This window comes from Mobula hypostoma, chromosome X1 (genome assembly GCF_963921235.1).
Source record: "Mobula hypostoma chromosome X1, sMobHyp1.1, whole genome shotgun sequence".
NCBI classification, from domain to species: Eukaryota; Metazoa; Chordata; class Chondrichthyes; order Myliobatiformes; family Myliobatidae; genus Mobula; species Mobula hypostoma.
In genome coordinates, this window is record NC_086128.1 from 607,598 (window position 1) to 632,581 (window position 24,984).

General features: G+C 44.2%; 1 protein-coding gene across 1 annotated transcript in view; it reads right to left on the reverse strand.

The window, feature by feature from the left end:
* Positions 1–24,984, reverse strand: part of LOC134340474 (meiosis-specific coiled-coil domain-containing protein MEIOC-like) — a 123,790-nt gene that overhangs the window by 67,390 nt on the left and 31,416 nt on the right. The window contains exon 2 of the mRNA XM_063037781.1: positions 20,268–20,393. Within this exon, the coding sequence (XP_062893851.1) occupies positions 20,268–20,393 (126 nt within the window). The remainder of the gene's footprint in view (positions 1–20,267; positions 20,394–24,984) is intronic.

Genomic DNA, 24,984 nt, shown 5'->3' on the forward strand with positions numbered 1-24,984 from the left:
CTAAAGACTGCAGCACCAGTGGTGAGGACCAAGAAGCTATGGTCAAGGGAGGTATAGGAGCACTTACAGGACTGCTGTGAGTCGGTGGACTGGACAATATTCAGGGATTCATCTTCTGATCTGAATGAATATGCTACAGCTCTTTCCGGCTTTATCAAGACCTGTGTGGATGAACGTGTGCCTTCGAGAACATACTGGACATACCCAAAACAAAATCCGTGGATGAACCAAGAGATTTGCAGTCTGCTGAGGGCTAGATCTGTGGCATTCAAGACTGGTGATCCAGAACTATACAAGTAGTCCAGGTATGACCTATTGAATGTTATTTTAAGGGTGGAAAAAACAATTTCGATTCAGGTTAAAGAAAGAATCGGATGCACGTCAGCTCTGGCAGGGTTTGCAGGCCATTATTTCCAACAAGGTGAAATCTAACTTCATGATTGGCTGTGATATGTTACTTGCAGATGAGTTTAACACCTTTTATGCATGCATTGCAAGGGATAATAAAACTACATCTGTGCAAATCCCTGCAGCATGTGGTGACCCTGTGATCTCTATCCTGGAAGCCGAGGTCAAAATATCTTTCGAGAAGGTGAACCATCGCAAGGTGTTCGTTCCTGACAGTGTACCTGCTAGGGCTCTGAAAAACTATGCCAACCAGGAGTATTCAAGGACATCTTCAATCTCTCACTGCTGCAGTTGGGAGTTCCCACCTGATTCAAAAGAATGATCATTATACCAGTGCCCAAGAAGAGCAGGGTGAGCTGCCTCAATGACTATCATCCAGATGCAATTCATCACAGTAGACATGAGTGCTTTGAGAGGTTGGTTACAGCCAGAATCAACTCCTGCCTAAGCAAGGACCTGGACCTGCTGCAGTTTGCCTATCAGCACACTAGGTCTACAGTGGATGCCATCTCACTGATTCTCCACTCTGCCTTGGATCACCTGGTCAACAGCAATACCTACGTCAGGTAGTGTATACAGCTCAGTGTTCAACACAATCATACCTCAGTTCTAGTCAACAAGCTCCAAAACCTGAGCTTCAGTACCTCCCTCTGCAACTGGATTCGTGAATTTCTCGTTGGGAAACCACAGTCAGTGCAGATCGGTAATAATATCTCCTTGCTGTCAATCAACACTGCTGCACCTCCAAGATATGTGCTTAATCCACTGCTCTACTCTCTTTAACCATGACTGTGTGGCTAGGCATAGCTCAAATGCCATCTATAAATTTGTCAATGACACTACTATTGTTGGCAGAATTTCAGATGGTGATGAGGTGATGTTCGGGAGAAGGTTGAGTGGTGTCACAGCAACAACTTAGCACTCAACATCACTAAGACCACAGAATTGATAGTGGACTACAGGAAGGGGAAGCTGAGGGATCAAGCAGTGGAAAAGGTGAGACAACAAATTTCACCACACATACCAGTGATATGTTGATTCTAATTCTATGGATTTGGAGCCCAAGATCCCTCAATACCTTAATGCTATTAAGCGACCTACAATTAACAATATACTTTTTCCTTTTATTTGACCTCCCAAAGTGCAACAACTTACATTTGCCCTTCACTCCTTCTCAGACTACCAATCCCCTACTGGCCTTCATCTAATCTGTCCCCGCTCTCCTTATACCAGCTACCTTCCTTCTTCACTCAGTCCTAATGCTTACTACTCTGTGTGAAGTTAAGTAGATATGAACTTCACCTTCCTAAAGCAGAGATCAATCCTTTCCTTCATGCAGGGGTGTGCTCCAAACCGAAATGATACAAGTCTAATATACCATAACGGAAAGACATAAAAAAAGCATGCAGCTTGAGAGATAATGTGACTTTACGGCTGCTGGGAATCGGATTCTAAATTGTTTAAGTTAAAAAGAAATGAAAATCTGTGACCTTACTGAATAATTCCCACCGCTGCCTGTAAGGAGTTTGTACGTTATCCCCGTGAACGCGTAGGTTTCTTCCCACAGTCCAAAGGCATACCGGTTGGTAAGTTAATTAGACATCGTAAATTGTCCCATGATTAAACTAGTATTAAATCAGGGGATTGCTGGGCAGCATGGCTCAAAGGGGGTGTAAGAGCCTAATCTGCACTGTATTTCAAGAAATAAATAAAACACCAATGATATACCTTTTTAATCAAGATCAAGGACTGCAAAAGAGCCGTAGAGGGTGAATTAATCAGAAAAGCAGAGAAAAAAATTACCAAGTCTGAACCAAGAAAGAAAGAGGAAAAATCCAAATAAAATGTGATTTAACAATGTAAAAGTGATTTAGTAAATCCAAGAGAGATAAAGATAACATTTTCAGGTCAGTGACCTTTCAAAGATACTTGATTCACACATTCAATCTACTTTCACACATCAGCTCCACAGTATTTGCTTTACACCTTAGCTTGCCCATGAAAAGGATTCTTACGCAGTTAATTATATATGCTAACGTGCATCAATTTAATGATCAAGTGAATGGCAATTCCACAGATTCTAAAAATAATAGTTAGGCTTAGGCCAAGATTGCATAGAGCAAGTACCAAAGTGATATTCACAACACACTGGAGGAACTCAGCAGGTCGGGCAGCATCCGTGGAAAAGATCAGTCGATGTTTTGGGCCGGAACCCTTCGTCAGGACTGTAGAGGGAAGGGGCAGAGGCCCAATAAAGAAGGTGGGGGGAGAGGGTGGGAAGGAGAAGGCTGGTAGGTTCCAGGTGCAAAACCAGTAAGGGGAAAGATAAAGGGGTGGGGGAGGGGAAGCAGGGAGGTGATAAGCCTCCCACCCTCACCATCAAACCCACTGACAAAGGTGGTGCTGTAGTAGTCTGGCGGATGGACCTCTACCTCACTGAGGCCAAACGGCAGCTCTCTGACACCTCCTCTTACTTACCCCCAGAACAGGACCCCACCAAAAAACATCAAACCATTGTCTCCCGTACCATCACCGCCCTTATCAACTCCGGAGACCTTCCATCCTCAGCCACTAAACTCATCCCACACTCTATACCGCTCGATTTTACCTCCTCCCCAAGATCCACAAGCCTGACACTCCCAGTAGACCCATAGTTTCTGCCTGCTCCTGCCCCACTGAACTTGTATCTGCCTACCTGGACTCCATTTTGTCACCCATAGTTCAGTCCCTCCCCACCTACATCCGGGATACATCCCATGCCCTCCACATCTTCAATAACTTCCAGTTCCCCGGTCCCAACTGCTTCATTTTCACTATGGGTGTCCAATCCCTATGCACCTCCATTCCCCATCAAGAAGGCCTCAAAGCCCTCTGCTACTTTCTGGATAATAGACCTCACCACTACCCTCCTCCGGTTGGCGGAACTGGTTCTCACACTCAATAATTCTCTTTTGGCTCTTCCCACTTTCTTCAGACTAAGGGTGTAGCCATGGGAACTCGCATGGGCCCCACCTATGCCTGCCTCTTCGTTGGTTATGTGGAACAGTCTGTGCTCCAAACCTATTCCGGTACTGCTCCCCAACTTTTCCTTCGCTACATTGACGACTACATTGGTGCTGCTTCCTGCACCCATGCTGAGCTCGTCAATTTCATCGACTTTACTTCAAACTTCCACCCAGCCCTCAAATTCACTTGGTCTATCTTGCACACTTCTCTCCCCTTTCTTGATCTCTTGGTCTCCATCTCTGGAGACTACTCCCAGGATGAGGCTTTCCGTTCCAGGACATCTCAAATGTCCTCTTTCTTTAAGGATCGTGGTTTCCCTTCTGCCGTCATCAATGTTGCCCTCACCTGTATCTCCTCCATTTCCCGCACTTCAGCCCTCACCCCATCCTCCCGCCACCACAACAGGGACAGAGTTCCCCTTGTCCTCACCTATCACCCCACCAGCCTCCGGATCCAGCACATTATCCTCCGCAACTTCCACCAACTTCAACAGGACCCCACCACTAAGCACATCTTTCCCTCTCCACCCCTCTCCGCTTTCCGCAGGGATCGGTCCCTCCGCGACTCCCTGGTCCACACGTCCCTCCCCACGGATCTCCCACCTGGCACTTATCCCTGTAAGCGCAAGTGCTACACCTGTCCCTACACCACCTCTCTTGCCACTATTCAGGGCCCCAAACAGTCCTTCCATGTGAGGCAACACTTCACTTGTGAGACTCACAACGCGCTGGAGGAACTCAGCAGGTCGGGCAGCATCCGTGGAAAAGATCGGTCAACGTTTCGGGCCGGAACCCTTTGTCAGGACTGTAGAAGGAAGGGGCAGAGGCCCTATAAAGAAGGTGGGGAAGGGTGGGAAGGAGAAGGCTGGTAGGTTCCAGGTGAAAAACCAGTAAGGGCAAAGATAAAGGGGTGGGGGAGGGGAGGCAGGGAGGGGATAGGCAGGAAAGGTGAAGAAAGAATAGGGGAAAACACAATGGGTAGTAGAAGGAGGCGGAACCATGAGGGAGGTGATAGGCAGCTGGGGGAGGGAGCAGAGTGATGTAGGGATAGAGGAAGGGAGGGGGAGGGAATTACCGGAAGTTGGAGAATTCTATGTTCATACCAAGGGACTGGAGACTACCTAGATGGTATATGAGGTGTTGCTCCTCCAACCTGACTCCCTTATCCACACGTCCCTCCCCACAGATCTCCCACCCGGCACTTATCCCTGTAAGCATAAGTGCTGCACCTGTCCCTATACCTCCTCTCTTGCCACCATTCAGGGCCCCAAACAGTCCTTCCAGGTGAGGCAACACTTCACTTGTGAGTCTGCTGGGGTCATCTGGTGCTCCCGGTGCGGCCTTCTCTACATCGGTGAAACCCGATACAGATTGGGGGACCGCTTCGTCGAGCAACTCCGCTCCGTCCGCCACAACAGACAGGATCTCCCAGTGGTCTCCCACTTCAACTCTGCTTCCCACTCCCATTCAGATATGTCCATACATGGCCTCCTCTACTGCCATGACGAGGCTAAACTCAGGTTGGAGGAGCAACACCTCATATACCGTCTAGGTAGTCTCCAGCCCCTTGGTATGAACATAGAATTCTCCAACTTCCGGTAATTCCCTTCCCCTCCCTTCCTCTATCCCTATTTCACTCTGCCCCCTCCCCCAGCTGCCTATCACCTCCCTCATGGTTCCGCCTCCTTCCACTACCCATTGTGTTTTCCCCTATTCCTTCTCCACCTTTCCTGCCTATCCCCTCCCTGCTTCCCTTCCCCCACCCCTTTATCTTTCCCCTTACTGGTTTTTCACCTGGAACCTACCAGCCTTCTCCTTCCCACCCTCTCCCCACCTTCTTTATAGGGCCTCTGCCCCTTCCTTCTACAGTCCTGACAAAGGGTTCCGGCCCGAAACGTTGACCGATCTTTTCCACAGATGCTGCCCGACCTGCTGAGTTCCTCCAGCATGTTGTGAGTGTTGCTTTGACCCCAGCACCTGCAGATTATTTTGTGTTTACCAAAGTGATATGATTCAACCAGCAATTTCTGGATATTTGCACTTTTTAAAGTTCAAAATAAATACATTATTAAAGTACATATATCACCACATACAACCCTGAGGTTCATTTTGTTGTGGGCATACACAGTAAATCCAAGAAACACAACAGAATTAAAGAAAGACTGCACCCAACAGGATGGACAATCAATGGTGCAAAAGACAACAAATCATGCACATACAAAAATATATATTAATATTTGGGTTCCTTAAGGTTGTTAGGAGCTGGGGGTGGTCAAGTTCCCATTATCTATTAAATGGTCTCAATGGCGTGCATCTCAAATAACTCCTGGCCTTCACATGTGGCTTAGCTACTAAGCCTGGTGGAACCGTTTCTACTGACAGAAGAAGGGGCAAAGGCAGATTACTGGCACCTTACCAGTCACTTTGGGCAGATGGGGATCATCAGCCGTGGTTGGCAGCTCATCTAGAAGTAAAACTCTGATCTCAAACCTCCGTTGCCTTGTGGCTATACCCATTCATGGCGAAGGTTTTGAGAGTGCAGCCAGATGGAAAAGTCCAGAGCCGGTGTCCCTAAGGCAGCCCTACATTGAGTTCAATGCAGATTGGCAACTACTGCGTGCTGTTGGTGTCAAACTGTGTGGTCCTTGCCGTTCCTTTGGATTCACCAGCTGCATGGAGAGAGGGAGCTTGCTACATGGGCAATAGCCTGCTCTCCATGTCGTACTGCCCAGGCTTGTGTATGCAGACAGCTAGGACACAATATTCATGGTCAACTCTGACTGATGGAGGCTTCAGACCACTAATATTTTAATTAAAATATATTAATAAATAGATAAGCAATAGATATTCAGAACATGAGATGAAGAGTTCTTGAAAATGAGTCCAGTTCAGAGGGAACAGTTCAATGATGGGGCAAGTAAAGTTATTCCCATTGGTTCAAGAGCCTTCTAGTTGAGAGGTAATAACTATTCCTGAACCTGATGGTGTGGGTCCAGAGGCTCCCTGATGGCAGCAGTGAGAAGAGAGCATGACCTGGGTGGTGGGGGTCCCTGATGATGGATGCTGCTTTCCTGTGACAACACTCCATGTAGATGTGCTCAATGGTGGGGAGAGACTGGGAAATATCCACTACTTTTTATAGGATCTTCTGTCTCACCAACTTATCGCCATCCCCTGGGACCCACCTCCTTTTCTTTCTCCTATGGTCCAATCTCCCATCAGATTCCTTCCTCTCTAGCCCTTTATTTTTCCTACCCACCGAGCTTCACATCACCTTCTTGCTGTCCTCCTTCTGCTCCCCAAACCTTTTTATTCTGTCATCTTTCCCCTTTCCCCCGCTTCCTTTCCAGCCCTGAAGACCCTTCTAGAGAAGAAGGATGCTTATGTGAGAATGTTGTAACATAGAAAACCTACAGCACAATACAGGCCCTTCGGCCCATGCTGCTGTGCCAAACATGTGATTACTTTAGAAATTACCTAGGGTTACCCAGAGCCCTCTATCTTTCTAAGTTCCATGTACCTGTCCACGAGTCTCTTAAAAGACCCTGTCGTATCTGCCTCCACCACCATGGCCAGCAGCCCATTCCATGCACTCACCACTCTCTGCGTAAAAAAACTTGTCCCTGACATCTCCTCTGTATCTACTTCCAAGCACCTTAAACCTGTGCCCTCTTGTGTTATCCATTTCAGCCCTGGGAAAAAGCCTCTAACTATCCACACGATCAATGCTTCTCATTATCTTGTACACCTCTATCAGGTCACCTCTCATCCTTCATCACTTCAAGGAGAAAAGGCAGAGTTCACTCAACCAATTCTCATAAGGCATGCTCCCCAATCCAGGCAACATCCTCGTAAAACTCCTCTGCACACTTTCTATAGTTTCTACATCCTTCCTGTAGTGAGGTGACCAGAACTGAGCACAGTACTCCAAGTGGGGCCTGACCAGGGTCCTATATAGCTGTAACATTACCTCTCGGCTCTTAAACTCAATCCCATGGTTGATGAAGCCCAATGCACCATATGCCTTCTTAACCACAGAGTCAACCTGCGCGGCTGTTTTGAGTGTCCTATAGACTCGGACCCCAAGATCCCTCCACACTGCCGAGAGACTTACCATTAATACTATATTCTGCCATCATATTTGACCTACCAAAATGGACCACTTCACACTTCTCTGGGTTGAACTCCATCTACCATTTCTCAGCCCAGTTTTGCATCCTATCAATGTCCCGCTGTAACCTCTGACAGCCCTCCACGCTAGCCACAACACCCCCAACCTTTGTGTCATCTGCAAATTTACTAACCCATCCCTCCACTTCCTCATCCAGGTCATTTATAAAAATAACAGAGGAAGGGTCCCAGAACAGATCCCTGAGGCACACCACTGGTCACTGACCTCCATGCAGAATATGACCCATCTACAACCACTCTGTCTTCTATGGGCAAACCAGTTCTGGATCCACAAAGCAATTTCCCCTTGGATCCCATGCCTCCTTACTTTCTCAATAAACCTTGCATGGGTGGGGTACCTTATCAAATGCCTTGCTGAAATCCAGATCCACTACATCTACTGCTGTACCTTCATCAATGTATTTAGTCACATCCTCAAAAAATTCCATCAGGCTCGTAAGGCACAATCTGCCTTTGACAAAGCCATGCCTACTATCCCTAATCATATTATGTTTCTCCAAATGTTCATAAATCCTGCCTCTCAGGAGCTTCTCCATCAGGTTACCAACTACTGAAGTAAGACTCACTGGTCTATAATTTCCTAGGCTATCTCTACTCCCTTCCTTGAATTATGGAACAACATCCGCAACCCTCCAATCCTCCGGAACCTCTCCCGTCCCCATTGACGATGCAAAGATCATCACCAGAGGCTCAGCAATATCCTCCCTCGCCTCCTACACTAGCCTGGGGTACATCTCATCCGGTCCCGGTGACTTACCCAACTTGATGCTTTCCAAAAGCTCCAGCACATCCTCTTTCTTAATATCTACATGCTCAAGCTTTTCAGTCCGCTGTAAGTCATCCCTACAATCGCCAAGATCCTCTTCCACAGTGAATACTGAAGCAAAGTATTCATTAAGTACCTCTGCTTTCTCCTCCGGTTCCATACACACTTTTCCATTGTCACACTTGATTGGTCCTATTCTCTCACGTCTTATCCTCTTGCTCCTCACATACCTGTAGAATGCCTTGGGGTTTTCCTTAATCCTGTCCACCAAGGCCTTCTCATTGCCCCTTCTGGCTCTCTTAATTTCATTCTTAAGCTCCTTCCCGCTAGCCTTATAATTTTCTCGATCTCCATCATTACCTAGTTTTTTGAACCTTTCATAAGCTCTTCTTTTCTTCTTGACTAGATTTACAACAGCCTTTGGACACCACGGTTCCTGTACCTTACCATCCTTTCTGTGTTTCATTGGAATGTACCTATGCAGAATTCCACGCAAATATCCCCTGAATATTTGCCATATTTCTTCCGTACATTTCCCTGAGAACATCTGTTCCTAATTTATGCTTCCAAGTTCCTGCCTGATCACCTCATATTTCACCTTACTCCAATTAAATGCTTTCCTAACTTGTCTGTTCCTATCCCTCTCCAATGCTATGGTAAAGGAGATAGAATTGTGATCACTATCTCCAAAATGCTCTCCCAGTGAAAGATCTGACACCTGACCAGGTTCATTTCCCAATACCGGATCAAGTACAACCTCTCCTCTTGTAACCTTATCTACATATTGTGTCAAGAAACCTTCTTGAACACACCTAACAATCTCCACCCCATCTAAACCTCTTGCTCTAGGGACATGCCAATTGATATTTGGAAAATTGTTCTTGGACTACAGTTAAGCATTCATCCAGGCTCGACAAGAAGCCCAGAGACCTCGGCCTTGACCCTGCCTTGTGCAGCTGGATCCTGGACTTCCTGTCAGAGCACCAGCAGGTTGTAAGAGTGGGCTCCCTCACCTCCACCCCTCTGACTCTCAATACAGGAGCCCCTCAGGGTTGCGTACTGAGTCCTCTCCTTTACTCCCTGTATACCCATGACTGTATTGCCACCCACAGCTCCAACCTGCTAATTAAATTTGCTGATGACACTGCATTGATTGGCCTTATCTCAAACAATAACAAGGTGGCCTACAGGGAAGAAGTCATCTCTCTGACACAGTGGTGTCAAGAAAACAACCTCTCGCTCAATGTCGCAAAAACAAAGGAGCTGGTTGTGGATTACAGGAGGAACGGAGACGGCCTAACCCCTATTGACATCAATGAATCTGGGGTTGAGAGGGTAAACAGCTTTAAGTTCCTCAGCATCCACGTCACTGAGGACCTCATGTGGTCTGTACACACCAGCTGTGTGGTGAAAAAGGCAAAACAGCGCCTCTTTCACCTCAGACGGTTGAGAAAGTTTGGCATAGGCCCCCAAATCCGAAGAATTTTCTTCAGGGGCACAATTGAGAGCATCCTGACTGGCTGCATCACTGCCTGGTATGGGAACTGTACCTCCCTTTATCGCAGGACTCTGCAGAGAGTGGTGCGGCCAGCCCAGTGTATCTGTAGTTGTGAACTTCCCATGATTCAGGACATTTCCAAGAACAGGTGTGTAAAAGGGGCCCGTAGGATCATTGGGGACCTGAGTCACCCCAACCACAATCAATTCTAGCTGCTACCATCTGGGAAATAGTACCGCAGCATAAAAGCCAGGACCAACAGGCTCCAGGTCAGCCGGGTCATCAGACTGATTAACCCATGGTAGTTTGAGTGTACTCTATCTCACATTGACTGTTCTATTTATTATAAATTATTATAAATTAGTATGATTGCACATTTAGACGGAGACGTAACGTAAAGATTTTTACTCATGTATGTGAAGGATATAAGAAATAAAGTCAATTCAATTCAAATGTTGACTGTTTATTCATTTCCATAGATGCTGCCTGACCAGCATTTTGGGTGTTGCATTTGTATTTCCATACCAAGCCATGATGCAACCAGTCAATATACTCTCTCCACCAGATCTGTAGAAGTTTGTCAAAGTTTTAGATATCATGCAGAATCTTCACAAAACTCTAAGGAAATAGAGGAGCTGCTATGCTTTCTTTGTAATGGCACTTGCCTGCTGGACCTAGGACAGATCCTCTGAAATGATAACACTGAGTAATTTAAAGTCGTGACCTTATTGAAATCAGTTGTTTTTTTGTTATTAATAAAGGATTAATTTGATTAAGTTTTTAGCAAGATTGAATTTGTAGGTTTTACAATTTGCATTTTTAACCTGTATTTTTCACAATATGTGGTGTTAGACTCCATCTACTGGTGGCAAAGCAATATACCAGTTATATAATCGTTAATCATTTCAATTTTTATTGGTAGGTGTAACACAGGTTACACCTTTGCTTATCTTAGAAATGTGGCTCTATTTAGGTATAAAGCTGTTGGTTTCTGTAAAAAAAAAGTGCCATTTTGTCTTTGTTCTTAGTATTGTCTTTGTTTGCCCCCACTCCCAGGTTCTTTCCTTTAGTTTCATATGCTCTGTGCATGTTTTTGCTTATACTTTCGATCAACAATCATGAAGCAATAAATTTTCACTCATTCTTGGACTCTTAAAAGAACCAGTGGATCAAAAAATTACCAGACCCGAAAATTTTGGCAACAAGGATGGGATGGTAATGAAAAACAGTTTGAAGATTCCTATAACAAAGAAGGAACTTTTAGTGTGAAGGAACTTTTAGAACTTTTAGAACTAACAAGAGGCAAGAGCATCCTCCATTCCTGAAATGTTAGAGAAATTGTCTGATTTTGCTTCAGTACCCCACCTGAATGAAGTTTAGGAGTGAGAAGAAAACTCTGTTTTACTTTGTTATTTATGGCGGATCCATGCTAAATATTCTGGGTTACAGCTGTATTCCAGGCACAGCTCTACTAGGCATAGAGTCATAGGAAAGTACAGCACAGAAACAGGCTATTCAATCCATCTAGTCAGTGCCATACCATTTAAACTACCCAGTCTCATTGACCTGCATGGGGTCCATACCATTCCACACCCCTACCATCCACAAAGCTATCCAAACAACTCACAAATGCTAAAATCGAGCTCACATGGACCACTTGTGCTGGCAGCTCATTCCACACTCTCATGGCCCTCAGTGAAGTTTCCCCTCATGTTCCCCTTAAACTTTTCATCTTTCACCCTTAAGCCATGATCTCTGATTGTAGTCCAATCCAGTGGAAAAAGCCTGCTTGGATTTACACTGTCTATACTCCTCATAATTTTGTATACCTCTATCAAATCTCCTCTCAATCTTCTACGTTCTAAAGAATACAGTCTTAACCTATGCAATCTTTCCTTATAACTCAGGTCCTCCAGACCCAGCAACATCTTTGTAAATTTTCTCTGTACTCTTTCAACCTTATTTACATCTTTCCTGTAGGTAGGTGACCAAAACTGCACACAATAATCCAACCCATCCAATCTGTACCTGAACTCAAGGGGGAGCAATATCCTTGCAGGTAGGTTTGCTAGCGTGGTTCGGGAGGGTTTAAACTAATTTGCAAGGAGGATGGGACCCAGAGCGATACAGCAGTGAAAGAAGTAATGTAAAAGAGAGGCAAAAGTGGATATCAGACCACTGGAAAGTGATGCTGGAGAGGTAGTAACAGGGACAGCAAAATGGCAGACAAACTGATTAAGTATTTTGCATCAGTCTTCACTGAAAGACACTAGCAGTATGGTGGAACTTCCATGTGTCGAGGGTCATGAAGTACGTGAAGTTTACTAGGGAGAAGGTTCTGGGAAACCGAATGATCTGAAGGTAGATAAGTCACCTGGACTAGATGGTGTACACACCAGGGTTCTGAAAAAGGTGGCTGAAGAGATTGTGGAGGCATTAGTAATGATCTTTCAAGAATCATTAGATTCTGGAATGGTTCCAGAGACAGGAAAGTTACAAATTTCATGCCACTCTTCAAGAAGGGAGAGAGGCAGAAAAAAGGAAACTATAGGCCGGTTAGTCTCACCTCAGTGGTTGGGAAGTTGTTGTAGTTCAGTGTTAAGGATGAGGTCTCAGGGTACTTGGAGGCACATGATAAATAGGCCATAGCCAGCATGGTTTCCTCAAGGGAAAATCTTGCCTGACAAATCTGTTGGAATTCTTCAAAGAAATTAAAAAGCAGGATAGAAAAAAGGAGAGTCAGTTGATGTTGTGTACTTGGATTTTCAGAAGGCACTTGAAAAGGTGCCACACACGAGGCTACTTAACAAGCTACAAGACCATAGTACTACAGGAAAGACTCCAACATGAATAAAGTACGGGCTGATTGGCAGGAGGCAAAGAGTGGGAATAAAGGGAGCCTTTTCTGGTTGGCTAAAGTGACTAGTGGTGTTCCACAGGGTCTGTGTTGGGTCCGAATCATTTTGTCAATGATTCTAATGAAGGAATTGATGGCTTTGTTGCAAAGTTTGTAGACAATATGAAGATAGGCAAAGGGTCAGGTAGTTTTGAGGAAATCGAAAGGCTACAGGAGGACTTCGACAGATTAGGAAAATGGACAAAGAAATGGCAGATGGAATACAGTATCAGGAAGTGTATGGTCATGCAGCTTGGAAGAAATGAAAAGGTTGACTATTTCTAAATGGAGAGAAAATACAAAAAAGAGACGCAAAGAGAGTGCTTGTGCAGAATTCCCTTAAGGTTAATTTTCAGGTTGAGTCTGTGGTTTGGAAGGCAAATGTAATGTTAGCATTCATTTCAAGAGGACTAGAATATAAAAGCAAGGATGTAATGTGGAGACCTTATAAAGCACTGGTGAGGCCTCACTTGGAATATTGTGAGCAGTTTTGGCCCCTTATCTTAGAAACGATGTGTCCAAACTGGAGAGGATTCAAAGGAGGTTCACGAATGATTCCAGGATTGAATAGCTTGTCATATAAAGAGTGTTTGATGGCTCTGGGCCTGTATTCATGAGAATTCAGAAGAATGAGCCTGAAGGGATACAGAAAGCAGGAGATTGGGGCTGAGAGGAAAACTGGATCAGCCATGATGAAATGGCAAACCAGACTCAATGAGTCAAATGACCTACTTCTGCTCCTATATCTTACGGTCTTATTATGGATTTTTTTTGATGTTTGTTGTTATAATTTTTCTTGCTTCCTCTACTCACGATGTGCTGGTTGAAATGACTCAAAGTATACTTATGGGTATCACACAAATATGCAGATGCTGTTAATGACTCAAATTGTTGGGTATGTCAATACATACGTTAGGCATTCCTGCAGATCCATTGTAAGTATATTTCCTTGTCATTAAACATTCCTGCAATGGTGATGTAGTTACTTTACCTGTGGTTCATCATTCTGACAAAAAGTCGTAAGTATACAATGGTCATACCACACCCTCCCCCCGTCCACATAGTGCCTCAAACTCAGTTATTTGTGAATACAATCAACCCATGATTTGAGAAATGACACATCTAACCCTATTCATGTTATAGCCTCAAACACAACCATCTCTGTTCATGGCAAAGTTATCCAACCTTATCACATATTTACCATAAAAGCTGATTTTTGCCGGAGTTCAGAAGGTACCATTCCAATAGGGCACAGCTCTTCTCCTAGCAGTCAAGGAGGGAACATGTGCAGTCATAGGTGAGGAATGTTGCACCTACATACCTGACAACACTGAAGGTAACTAATTTAGCTGACTACATTTATAAAGAAGCTGTCATCAAACTGATGGATGGGATTTCTTTAATTGGGTTCATTTCAGTCTTGGAAGCTGGGGTTACTCAATATTAAGTCATAATGTTCATATTAATATGTATTATTATAATCTACTTTTTTTGTGTATGTTTAAAGGCGATCATCATCAGAATCCAAACTCGTATAAGTGTCCCTGATGTATCCAATCATGGCATAATACTATACTTTTAAGAACATGTATATTCTTTGATATTACACAACTGAAGTAGTTTTTGATCATTCTGTAATGGAGATAGTTTATACATCAAGGAGTAATAAATCAAGGTAACTGGACTTGCTATGTTGTCTAGAATACGTTTTGCCACTCATCCCAGAGGCTTCTTCAGTTCTGATTCATAGAAACATAGAAACATAGAAAATAGGTGCAGGAGTAGGCCATTCGGCCCTTCGAGCCTGAACCGCCATTTATTATGATCATGGCTGATCATCCAACTCAGAACCCCGCCCCAGCCTTCCCTCCATACCCCCGACCCCTGTAGCCACAAGGGCCATATCTAACTCCCTCTTAAACATAGCCAATGAACTGGCCTCAACAGTTTGCTGTGGCAGAGAATTCCACAGATTCACCACTCTCTGTGTGAAGAAGTTTTTCCTAATCTCGGTCCTAAAAGGCTTCCCCTCTATCCTCAAACTGTGACCCCTCGTTCTGGACTTCCCCAACATCGGGAACAATCTTCCTGCATCTAGCCTGTCCAATCCCTTTAGGATCTTATACGTTTCAATCAGATCAATCTTCTAAATTCCAACAAGTACAAGCCCAGTTCATCCAGTCTTTCTTCATATGAAAGTCCTGCCATCCCAGGAATCAATCTGGTGAACCTTCTTTGTACTCCCTCTATGGCAAAGATGTCTTTCCTCAGATTAGGGGACCAAAACTGCACACAATACTCCAGGTGTGGTCTCACCAAGGACTTGTACAACTGCAGTAGTACCTCCCTGCTCCTGTACTCGAATCCTCTCGCTATAAATGCCAGCATACCATTCTCCTTTTTCACCGTCTGCTGTACCTGCATGCCCACTTTCAATGACTGGTGTATAATGACACCCAGGTCTCGTTGCACCTCCCCTTTTCCTAATCGGCCACCATTCAGATAATAATCTGTTTTCCTATTTTTGCCACCAAAGTGGATAACTTCACATTTATCCACATTAAATTGCATCTGCCATGAGTTTGCCCACTCACCCAACCTATCCAAGTCACCCTGCATCCTCTTAGCATCCTCCTCACTGCTAACACTGCCACCCAGCTTCGTGTCATCCGCAAACTTGGAGATGCTGCATTTAATTCCCTCATCCAAGTCATTAATATATATTGTAAACAACTGGGGTCCCAGCACTGAGCCTTGCGGTACCCCACTAGTCACCGCCTGCCATTCCGAAAAGGTCCCGTTTATTCCCACTCTTTGCTTCCTGTCTGCTAACCAATTCTCCACCCACACCAATACCTTACCCCCAATACCGTTTGCTTTAAGTTTCCACACTAATCTCCTGTGTGGGACCTTGTCAAAAGCCTTTTGAAAATCCAAATATACCACATCCACTGGTTCTCCCCTATCCACTCTACCAGTTACATCCTCAAAAAATTCTATGAGATTCGTCAGACATGACTTTCCTTTCACAAATCCATGCTGACTTTGTCCGATCATTTCACCGCTTTCCAAATGTGCTGTTATCACATCCTTGATAACTGACTCCAGCAGTTTCCCCACCACCGACGTTAGGCTAACCGGTCTATAATTCCCCGGTTTCTCTCTCCCTCCTTTTTTAAAAAGTGGGGTTACATTAGCCACCCTCCAATCCTCAGGAACTAGTCCAGAATCTAACGAGCTTTGAAAAATTATCACTAATGCATCCACTATTTCTTGGGCTACTTCCTTAAGCACTCTAGGATGCAGACCATCTGGCCTTGGGGATTTATCTGCCTTCAATCCCTTCAATTTACCTAACACCACTTCCCTACTAACATGTATTTCACTCAGTTCCTCCATCTCACTGGACCCTCTGTCCCTTACTATTTCTGGAAGATTATTTATGTCCTCCTTAGTGAAGACAGAACCAAAGTAATTATTCAATTGGTCTGCCATGTCCTTGCTCCCCATAATCAATTCACCTGTTTCTGTCTGCAGGGGACCTACATTTGTCTTTACCAGTCTTTTCCTTTTTACATATCCATAAAAGCTTTTACAGTCCGTTTTTATGTTCCCCGCCAGTTTTCTCTCATAATCTTTTTTCCCCTTCCTAATTAAGCCCTTTGTCCTCCTCTGCTGAACTCTGAATTTCTCCCAGTCCTCAGGTGAGCCACTTTCTCTGGCTAATTTGTATGCTTCTTCTTTGGAATTGATACTATCCCTAATTTCTCTTGTCAGCCACGGGTGCACTACCTTCCTTGATTTATTCTTTTGCCAAACTGGGATGAACAATTGTTGTAGTTCATCCATGCAACCTTTAAATGCTTGCCATTGCATATCCACCGTCAATCCTTTAAGTGTCATTTGCCAGTCTATCTTAGCTAATTCACATCTCATACCTTCAAAGTTACCCCTCTTTAAGTTCAGAACCTTTGTTTCTGAATTAACTATGTCACTCTCCATATTAATGAAGAATTCCACCATATTATGGTCACTCTTACCCAAGGGGCCTCTCACGACAAGATCGCTAATTAACCCTTCCTCATTGCTCAAAACCCAGTCCAGAATAGCCTGCTCTCTAGTCGGTTCCTCGATATGTTGGTTCAAAAAACCATCCCCCATACATTCCAAGAAATCCTCTTCCTCAGCACCTTTACCAATTTGGTTCACCCAGTCTACATGTAGATTGAAGTCACCCATTATAACTGCTGTTCCTTTATTGCACACCCATTTCTAATTTCCTGTTTAATACCATCTTTGACCTCACTACTACTGTTAGGTGGCCTGTACACAACTCCCACCAGCGTCTTCTGCCCCTTAGTGTTACGCAGCTCTACCCATATCGATTCCACATCTTCCCGGCTTATGTCCTTCCTTTCTATTGCGTTAATCTCTTCTTTAACCAGCAACGCCACCCCACCTCCCCTTCCTTCATGTCTATCCCTCATGAATATTGAATATCCCTGAACGTTGAGCTCCCATCCCTGGTCACCCTGGAGCCATGTCTCTGTGATCCCAACTATATCATAATCATTAATAACAATCTGCACTTTCAATTCATCCACCTTATTACGAATGCTCCTTGCATTGACACATAAAGCCTTCAGGCGCTCTTTTACAACTCTCTTAGCCCTTATACAATTATGTTGAAAAGTGGCCCTTTTTAATGCTTGCCCTGGATTTGTCGGCCTGCCACTTTCACTTTTCTCCTTAGTACTTTTTGCTTCTACCCTCACTTTACACCCCTCTGTCTCTCTGCACTGGTTCCCATCCCTCTGTTGTGAACGAACCTCCTCACGCCTAGCTTCTTTAATTTGATTCCCACCCCCCAACCATTCTAGTTTAAAGTCACCTCAGTAGCCCCCGCTAATCTCCCTGCCAGGATATTGGTCCCCCTGGGATTCAAGTGTAACCCATCCGTTTTGTACAGGTCACGCTTGTGCCAAAAGAGGTCCCAATGATCCAAAAACTTGAATCCCTGCCCCCTGCTCCAATCCCTCAGCCACGCATTTATCCTCCACCTCATCGCATTCCTACTCTCACTGTCGCGTGGCACAGGCAGTAATCCCCAGATTACTACCTTTGCGGTCCTTTTTCTCAACTCCCTTCCTAGCTCCCTATATTCTCCTTTCAGGACCTCATCCCTTTTCCTACCTATGTCATTGGTACCTATATGTACCACGACCTCTGGCTCCTCACCCTCCCACTTCAGGATATCTTGGACACGATCAGAAATATCCCGGACCCTGGCACCAGGGAGGCAAACTACCATCCGGGTCTCTGGACCGTGTCCACAGAATCGCCTATAGTGCGTAGTTTTCCGGTTTATAAAGTTGATAAGTTGTTTAAAAGGTATGGCAAGCACATGAGGGTCGTTAAGAGTCGTAGAGGTAATGAGGGGGTCATTAGTCTTATATTTGCATGAATGGAGGTGTGAACTTTTGTGGAGACCCCAGGGTAGAGATGTTAGGACTGCTATTAGTTACTTACAATGCAGTCCTAACATCTCGACGCCGGCATCTGAATTTTTTCTGCCTCCGAATTTTCAGATGTAATGATTCTAAATATGTGCTTTAGAATTAAACGGGGGATTGTTGGAATCTGTTGTCTCTTTTTTTTAAATGTTTTTAAATAAGGTAGTAATTGGATTAATAAGTTTTTAAGCAAGGTTGAATATGTACTTTTCACTAACATATAAGTTGTATTTATAACTTTGTATTTTTCCCACAGTATTTGGTGCTAGCCTCCACCTACTGGTGGCAAAGCAATATAACTGTTACACAATGGTTTTATCACCTTTCATTTTTCATTGGCCAAATGTTAAACAGGCCATGCCTGTGCACCTTCTGTAGGGCCTTTTGCTTAACTCAGGAACGTGGCTTTATCAAGGTTTAAAAGTGTTAGTTTCTGCAAAAGAAATGCCATCTTCATTCTTAGCATCTTGTCTTTGTTTTTTTCCCTGAGGTTCTTTCCTTTAGTTTCATATGCTCTGAACCTATTTTGTCCTTTAAACTTAAAATAGATGATTTTTAAGCTACAGGTTTTCACTCATTCTTGGACTCCTGAAAGAACCTGAGGATCGAAGTCACCAGATCTGACACCCTGTCCACCTCTGATTCCCTGATAAGAACTGGCTCATGGACTTCTGGTTTCCTCCTCCTGCAGTCAGTAATCAGCTTCATGGTCTTGCTGACATTGAGTGAGAGCTTGCTGACGTGGCACCACTCAGCCAGATTTTCAATATGTTGATTCGCCACCACCTTTAATTCAGCCAACAAACAGAGGTGTCGTCAGCAAACTTAAATACAGCATTGGAGCTGTGCTTAGCTTCAGAATCATAAGTGTAAAGCGAGAAGAGCAGGGGGCTAAGCACACAGCCTTCCTGGTGCACCTGTGTTGATGGAGATTAGACCATAAGACCATAAGACAAAGGAGCAGAAGTTGGCCATTCAGCCCATCGAGTCTGCTCCGCCATTTTATCATGAGCTGATCCATTCTCCCATTTATTCCCACTCCCCCGCCTTCTCATCATAACCTTTGATGCCCTGGCTACTCAGATACCTATCAATCTCTGCCTTAAATACACCCAATGACTTGGCCTTCACTGCTGCCCATGGCAACAAATTCCATAGATTCACCACCCTCTGGCTAAAAAAATTTCTTCGCATTTCTGTTCTGAATGGGCGCCCTTCAATCCTTAAGTCATGCCCTCTCGTACTAGACTCCCCCATCATGGGAAACAACTTTGCCACATCCGCTCTGTCCATGCCTTTCAACATTCAAAATGTTTCTATGAGGTCCCCCCTCATTCTTCTAAACTCCAAGGAATACAGTCCAAGAGCGGACAAACGTTCCTCATATGTTAACCTTCTCATTCCCAGAATCATTCTAGTTAATCTTCTCTGTACCCTCTCCAACATTAGCACATCCTTTCTTAAATAAGGAGACCAAAACTGCCCACAGTACTCCAAGTGAGGTCTCACCAGCGCTTTATAGAGCCTCAACATCACATCCCTGCTCCTATACTCTATTCCTCTAGAAATGAATGCCAAGATTGCATTCGCCTTCTTCACTACCGACTCAACCTGGAGGTTAACCTTAAGGGTATCCTGTACGAGGACTCCCAAGTCCCGTTGCATCTCAGAACTTTGAATTCTTTCCCCATTTAAATAATAGTATGCCCATTTATTTTTTCTGCCAAAGTGCATAACCATACACTTTCCAACATTGTATTTCATTTGTGTGATTGTGGAGATGTTTTTTGCCAATTCAAATCTGAATATACTAGCATTTTTCTACATTAATATTGAGTTATAACTTTGCCATTATTACTTTTCCCAAATAAATTTTGTTCATTATTTTGACTTGAATTCTAATTAGGTTATATAACCAACCTTAAATGACACTTTGCAAACAAAAGATACAAGAATCATATTCTAAGAGAAATTTAGAAACAATTTTTACCTGTACTTTATAAGGACTGAAGAATGAATTACAATTGACCAAAGCATCACCAAATACATCTGATGATCTGCTGTTAGCATCAATACCATTGCAGAAATGATTCACACTTTTCCAAACTGTTCTGGGCTAAAAAAAAAACAACAACAACAACTTTATTTTCTAATCAATACAATTAGTAATTCTTCTTAAGAGTATAATGAAAAAATACAGTGGGTCTGGTTAATGGGGACATCGGTTAACAAGGCAACTGCGTATTTAGGACAACTCTTTTTTAAAAAACTAATCAAGAAAATTGCTGTGATTTGCTTAATTGGAGCAAGAGACCATTGCTGAAGTTTCTAACTAGCGTCAGTCGTGTGCACTGTTAAACACTACAGCGTGCTTAGAGCGAACATGTTTTTAAATAGCATTATTTGCATACGTTTGTGAGTCACTGATAGATTCAGAAACAGGTTTATCACCAGCATGTGTCATAAAATTTGTTAACTGAGCAGCAGCAGTTGAATGCAATACATGATAATACAGAAAGAAAAAATAAATCAGTTACAGTAAGTACTTATGTATATTGAATAAATTTAAAATAGTGCTAAAACAAATAATAGCTTTTCAAAAGTGAGGTAGTGTTCATGGGTTCAATGAACATTTAGGAATCATATGGCATACGAGTAGAAACTGTTTCTGAATTGCTGAGTGTGTGCCTTCAGGCTTCCGTACCTTCTCCTGGACAGCGACGGCCCTGGGTGATGGGGGTCCTTAATAATGGACATCACCTTTCTGAGACACTGCTCCTTGAAAATGTCTTGGGTACTATGGGGGCTGGTACCCAAGATGGAGCTGACTAATTTTACGACTTTCTGTAGCTTCTTTCGATCCTGTGCAGTAGCCCCACCATACCAGACAGTGATGTAGCCTGTCAGAATGCTCTTCATAGTACTTCTATAAGAAGTTTGAGTATTTTAGTTGACAACCCGAATCTCTTCAAGCTCCTAATATATCCACTGTGATGCCTTTACAGGTGCATCCACATGTTGGACCAGTTTAGATCCTCAGAGATCTTGACACCCAGAAATTTGAAATTGCTCACTCTCTCCACTTCTGATCCCTCAATCAGGATCGGTTTGTGTTCCCTCGTCTTGCCCTTCCTTCATCTCAATGACATTGAGAGTAAGGTTGTTTCTGCAACACCACTCAACTAGCTGGTACATCTCACCCCTATACGCTCTCTCATCTCCATCTGAGATTCTACCAACAATGGTTGTATCGTCAGCAAATTTACAGATGGTATTTGAACTATACCGAGCCACACAGTCATGGGTACAGAGAGAGTAGAACATAGAATAGTACAACACAGTACAGGCCCTTCGGCCCACAATGTTGTGCTGACCCTCAAACCCTGCCTCCCATATAAGGTCCCACCTTAAATTCCTCCATATACCTGTCTAGTAGTCTCTTAAACTTCACTAGTGTATCTGCCTCCACCACTGACTCAGGCAGTGCATTCCACGCACCAACCACTCTGAGTAAAAAACCTTCCTCTAATATCCCCCTTGAACTTCCCACCCTTTACCTTAAAGCCATGTCCTCTTGTATTAAGCAGTGGTGCCCTGGGGAAGAGGCGCTAGCTATCCACTCTATCTATTCCTCTTATTATCTTATACACCTCTATCATGTCTCCTCTCATCCTCCTTCTCTCCAAAGAGTAAAGCCCTAGCTCCCTTAATCTCTGATCATAATGCATACTCTCTAAACCAGGCAGCATCCTGGTATATCTCCACTGTACCCTTTCCAATGCTTCCACATCCTTCCTATAGTGAGGCGACCAGAACTGGACACAGTACTCCAAGTGTGACCTAACCAGAGTTTTATAGAGCTGCATCATTACATTGCGACTCTTAAACTCTATCCCTCGACTTATGAAAGCTAACACCCCATAAGCTTTCTTAACTACCCTATCCACCCGTGAGGCAACTTTCAGGGATCTGTGGACATGTACCCCCAAATCCATCTGCTCCTCCACACTACCAAGTATCCTGCCATTTACTTTGTACTCTGCCTTGGAGTTTGTCCTTCCAAAGTGTACCACCTCACACTTCTCCGGGTTGAACTCCATCTGCCACTTCTCAGCCCACTTCTGCATCCTATCAATGTCTCTCTGCAATCTTTGACATCCTCTACACTATCTACAACACCACCAACCTTTGTGTCGTCTGCAAACTTGCCAATCCACCCTTCTACCCCCACATCCAGGTCGTTAATAAAAATCACGAAAAGTAGAGGTCCCAGAACAGATCCTTATGGGACACCACTAGTCACAATCCTCCAATCTGAATGTACTCCCTCCACCACAACCCTCTGCCTTCTGCAGACAAGTCAATTCTGAATCCACCTGGCCAAACTTCCCCGGATCCAATGCCTTCTGACTTTCTGAATAAGCCTACCGTGTGGAACCTTGTCAAATGCCTTACTAAAATCCATACAGATCACATCTACTGCACTACCCTCATCTATATGCCTGGTCACCTCCTCAAAGAACTCTATCAGGCTTGTTAGACACGATCTTCCCTTCACAAAGCCATGCTGACTGTCCCTGATCAGACCGTAATTCTCTAAATGCCCAGAGATCCTATCTCTAAGAATCTTTTCCAATAGCTTTCCCACCACAGACGTAAGGCTCACTGGTCTATAATTACCCGGACTATCCCTACTACCTTTTTTGAACAAGGAGAAAACATTCGCCTCCCTCCAGTCCTCCGGTACCATTCCTGTGGGCAACGAGGGCATAAAGATCCTAGCCAGAGGCTCAGCGATCCTCTTCCCTCGCCTCATGGAGCAGCCTGAGGAATATTCCGTCAGGCCCCGGGGACTTATCCATCCTAATGTATTTTAACAACTCCAACACCTCCTCTCCCTTAATATCAACATGCTCCAGAACATCAACCTCACTCATATTGTCCTCACCATCATCAAGTTCCCTCTCATTGGTGAATACCAAAGAGAAGTATTCATTGAGGACCTCGCTCACTTCCACAGCCTCCAGGCACATCTTCCCACCTTTATCTCTAATCTGTCCTACCTTCACTCCCGTCATCCTTTTTTTCTTCACATAATTGAAGAATGCATTGGGGTTTTCCTTTACCCTACTCGCCAAGGCCTTCTCATGTCCCCTCCTTGCTCTTCTCAGCCCCTTCTTAAGCTCCTTTCTTGCTTCCCTATATTCTTCAATGGACCCATCTGATCCCTGCTTCCTAAACCTCATGTATGCTGCCTTCTTCCACCTGACTAGATTTTCCACCTCACTTGTCACCCATGGTTCCTTCACCCTACCATTCTTTATCTTCCTCACCGGGACAAATTTATCCCTTACATCTTGCAAGAGATCTCTAAACATCAACCACATGTCCATAGTACATTTCCCTGCAAAAACATCATCCCAATTCACACCCGCAAGTTCTAGCCTTATAGCCTCATAATTTGCCCTTCCCCAATTAAAAATTTTCCTGTCCTCTCTGTTTCTATCCTTTTCCATGATAATGCTAAAGGCCAGGGAGCAGTGGTCACTGTCCCCCAGATGCTCACCCACTGAGAGATCTGTGACCTGACCCGGTTCATTAGCTAGTACTAGATCTAGTATGGCATTCCCCCAGTCGGCCTGTCCACATACTGTGACAGGAATCCGTCCTGGACACACTTAACAAACTCTGCCCCATCTAAACCCTTGGAACTAATCAGGTGCCAATCAATATTAGCGAAGTTAAAGTCATTCATGATAACAACCCTGTTATTTTTGCACCTTTCCAAAATCTGCCTCCCAATCTGCTCCTCTGTATCTCTGCTGCTACCAGGGGGCCTATAGAATACCCCCAAGAACAGTGGACTAAGCACACACCTCTGAGGTGTACCAGTGTTGATTGTCAGTGAGGATGAGATATTGTCACCAATCTGCACAGACTGTAGTCTTCTGGTTAGGAAGTTGAGGATCCAATTGCAGAGGAGGGTACAGAGGTCCAGGTTCTGTAACTTATCGATCAGGATTGTGGGGATGATGGTGTTAAATGCTGATCTACAGTCAATGAACAGCATCCTGATATAGATGTTTGTATCGTCCAGGCGACCTAAGGCTGTGTGAAGAGCCATTGTGTCTGCCATGGACCTATTGTGGCGATAGGCAATTTGCAGTGGGTCCAGGTCCTTGTTGAGGCAGGAGTCCATTCCAGCCATGACCAACCACTCGAAGCATTTCATCACCTTAGATGTGAGTGCTACTGGGCAATAGACATTAAGACAGCTCACACCACTCTTCTTAGGCGCTGGTATAACTGTTGCCTTTTTGAGTTGGTGAAAAATAAGCAGGAAAACAATTCAGAACCGTTTTGCTCACTGCAGTTTCACACATTCAGGATGGGAAATGCTAGAACTGGCCGGGAGTGAAAATTAAATAATTTCACTACCTCAACAAGTCAGGAACTTCCCTCCCGTGAGAGTTGGGCCTACAATAAGGGATGCAAACATGCTTGAAATTTGTGATATTAAAATAAAAACACTCAGCATCTTCGGCAGGATCTCCCAAGACAGAAACAAAGTTGATGTTTTTAGGTTAGTGACTTTTCAAAGATACTAATTGGTTTGGTTGACAATTACTGTCACATGTACTGCAGTACAGCGAGAAGCTTGTCTTACAGATCAAATCATTACACAGTGCATTAATAGTACAAGGTAA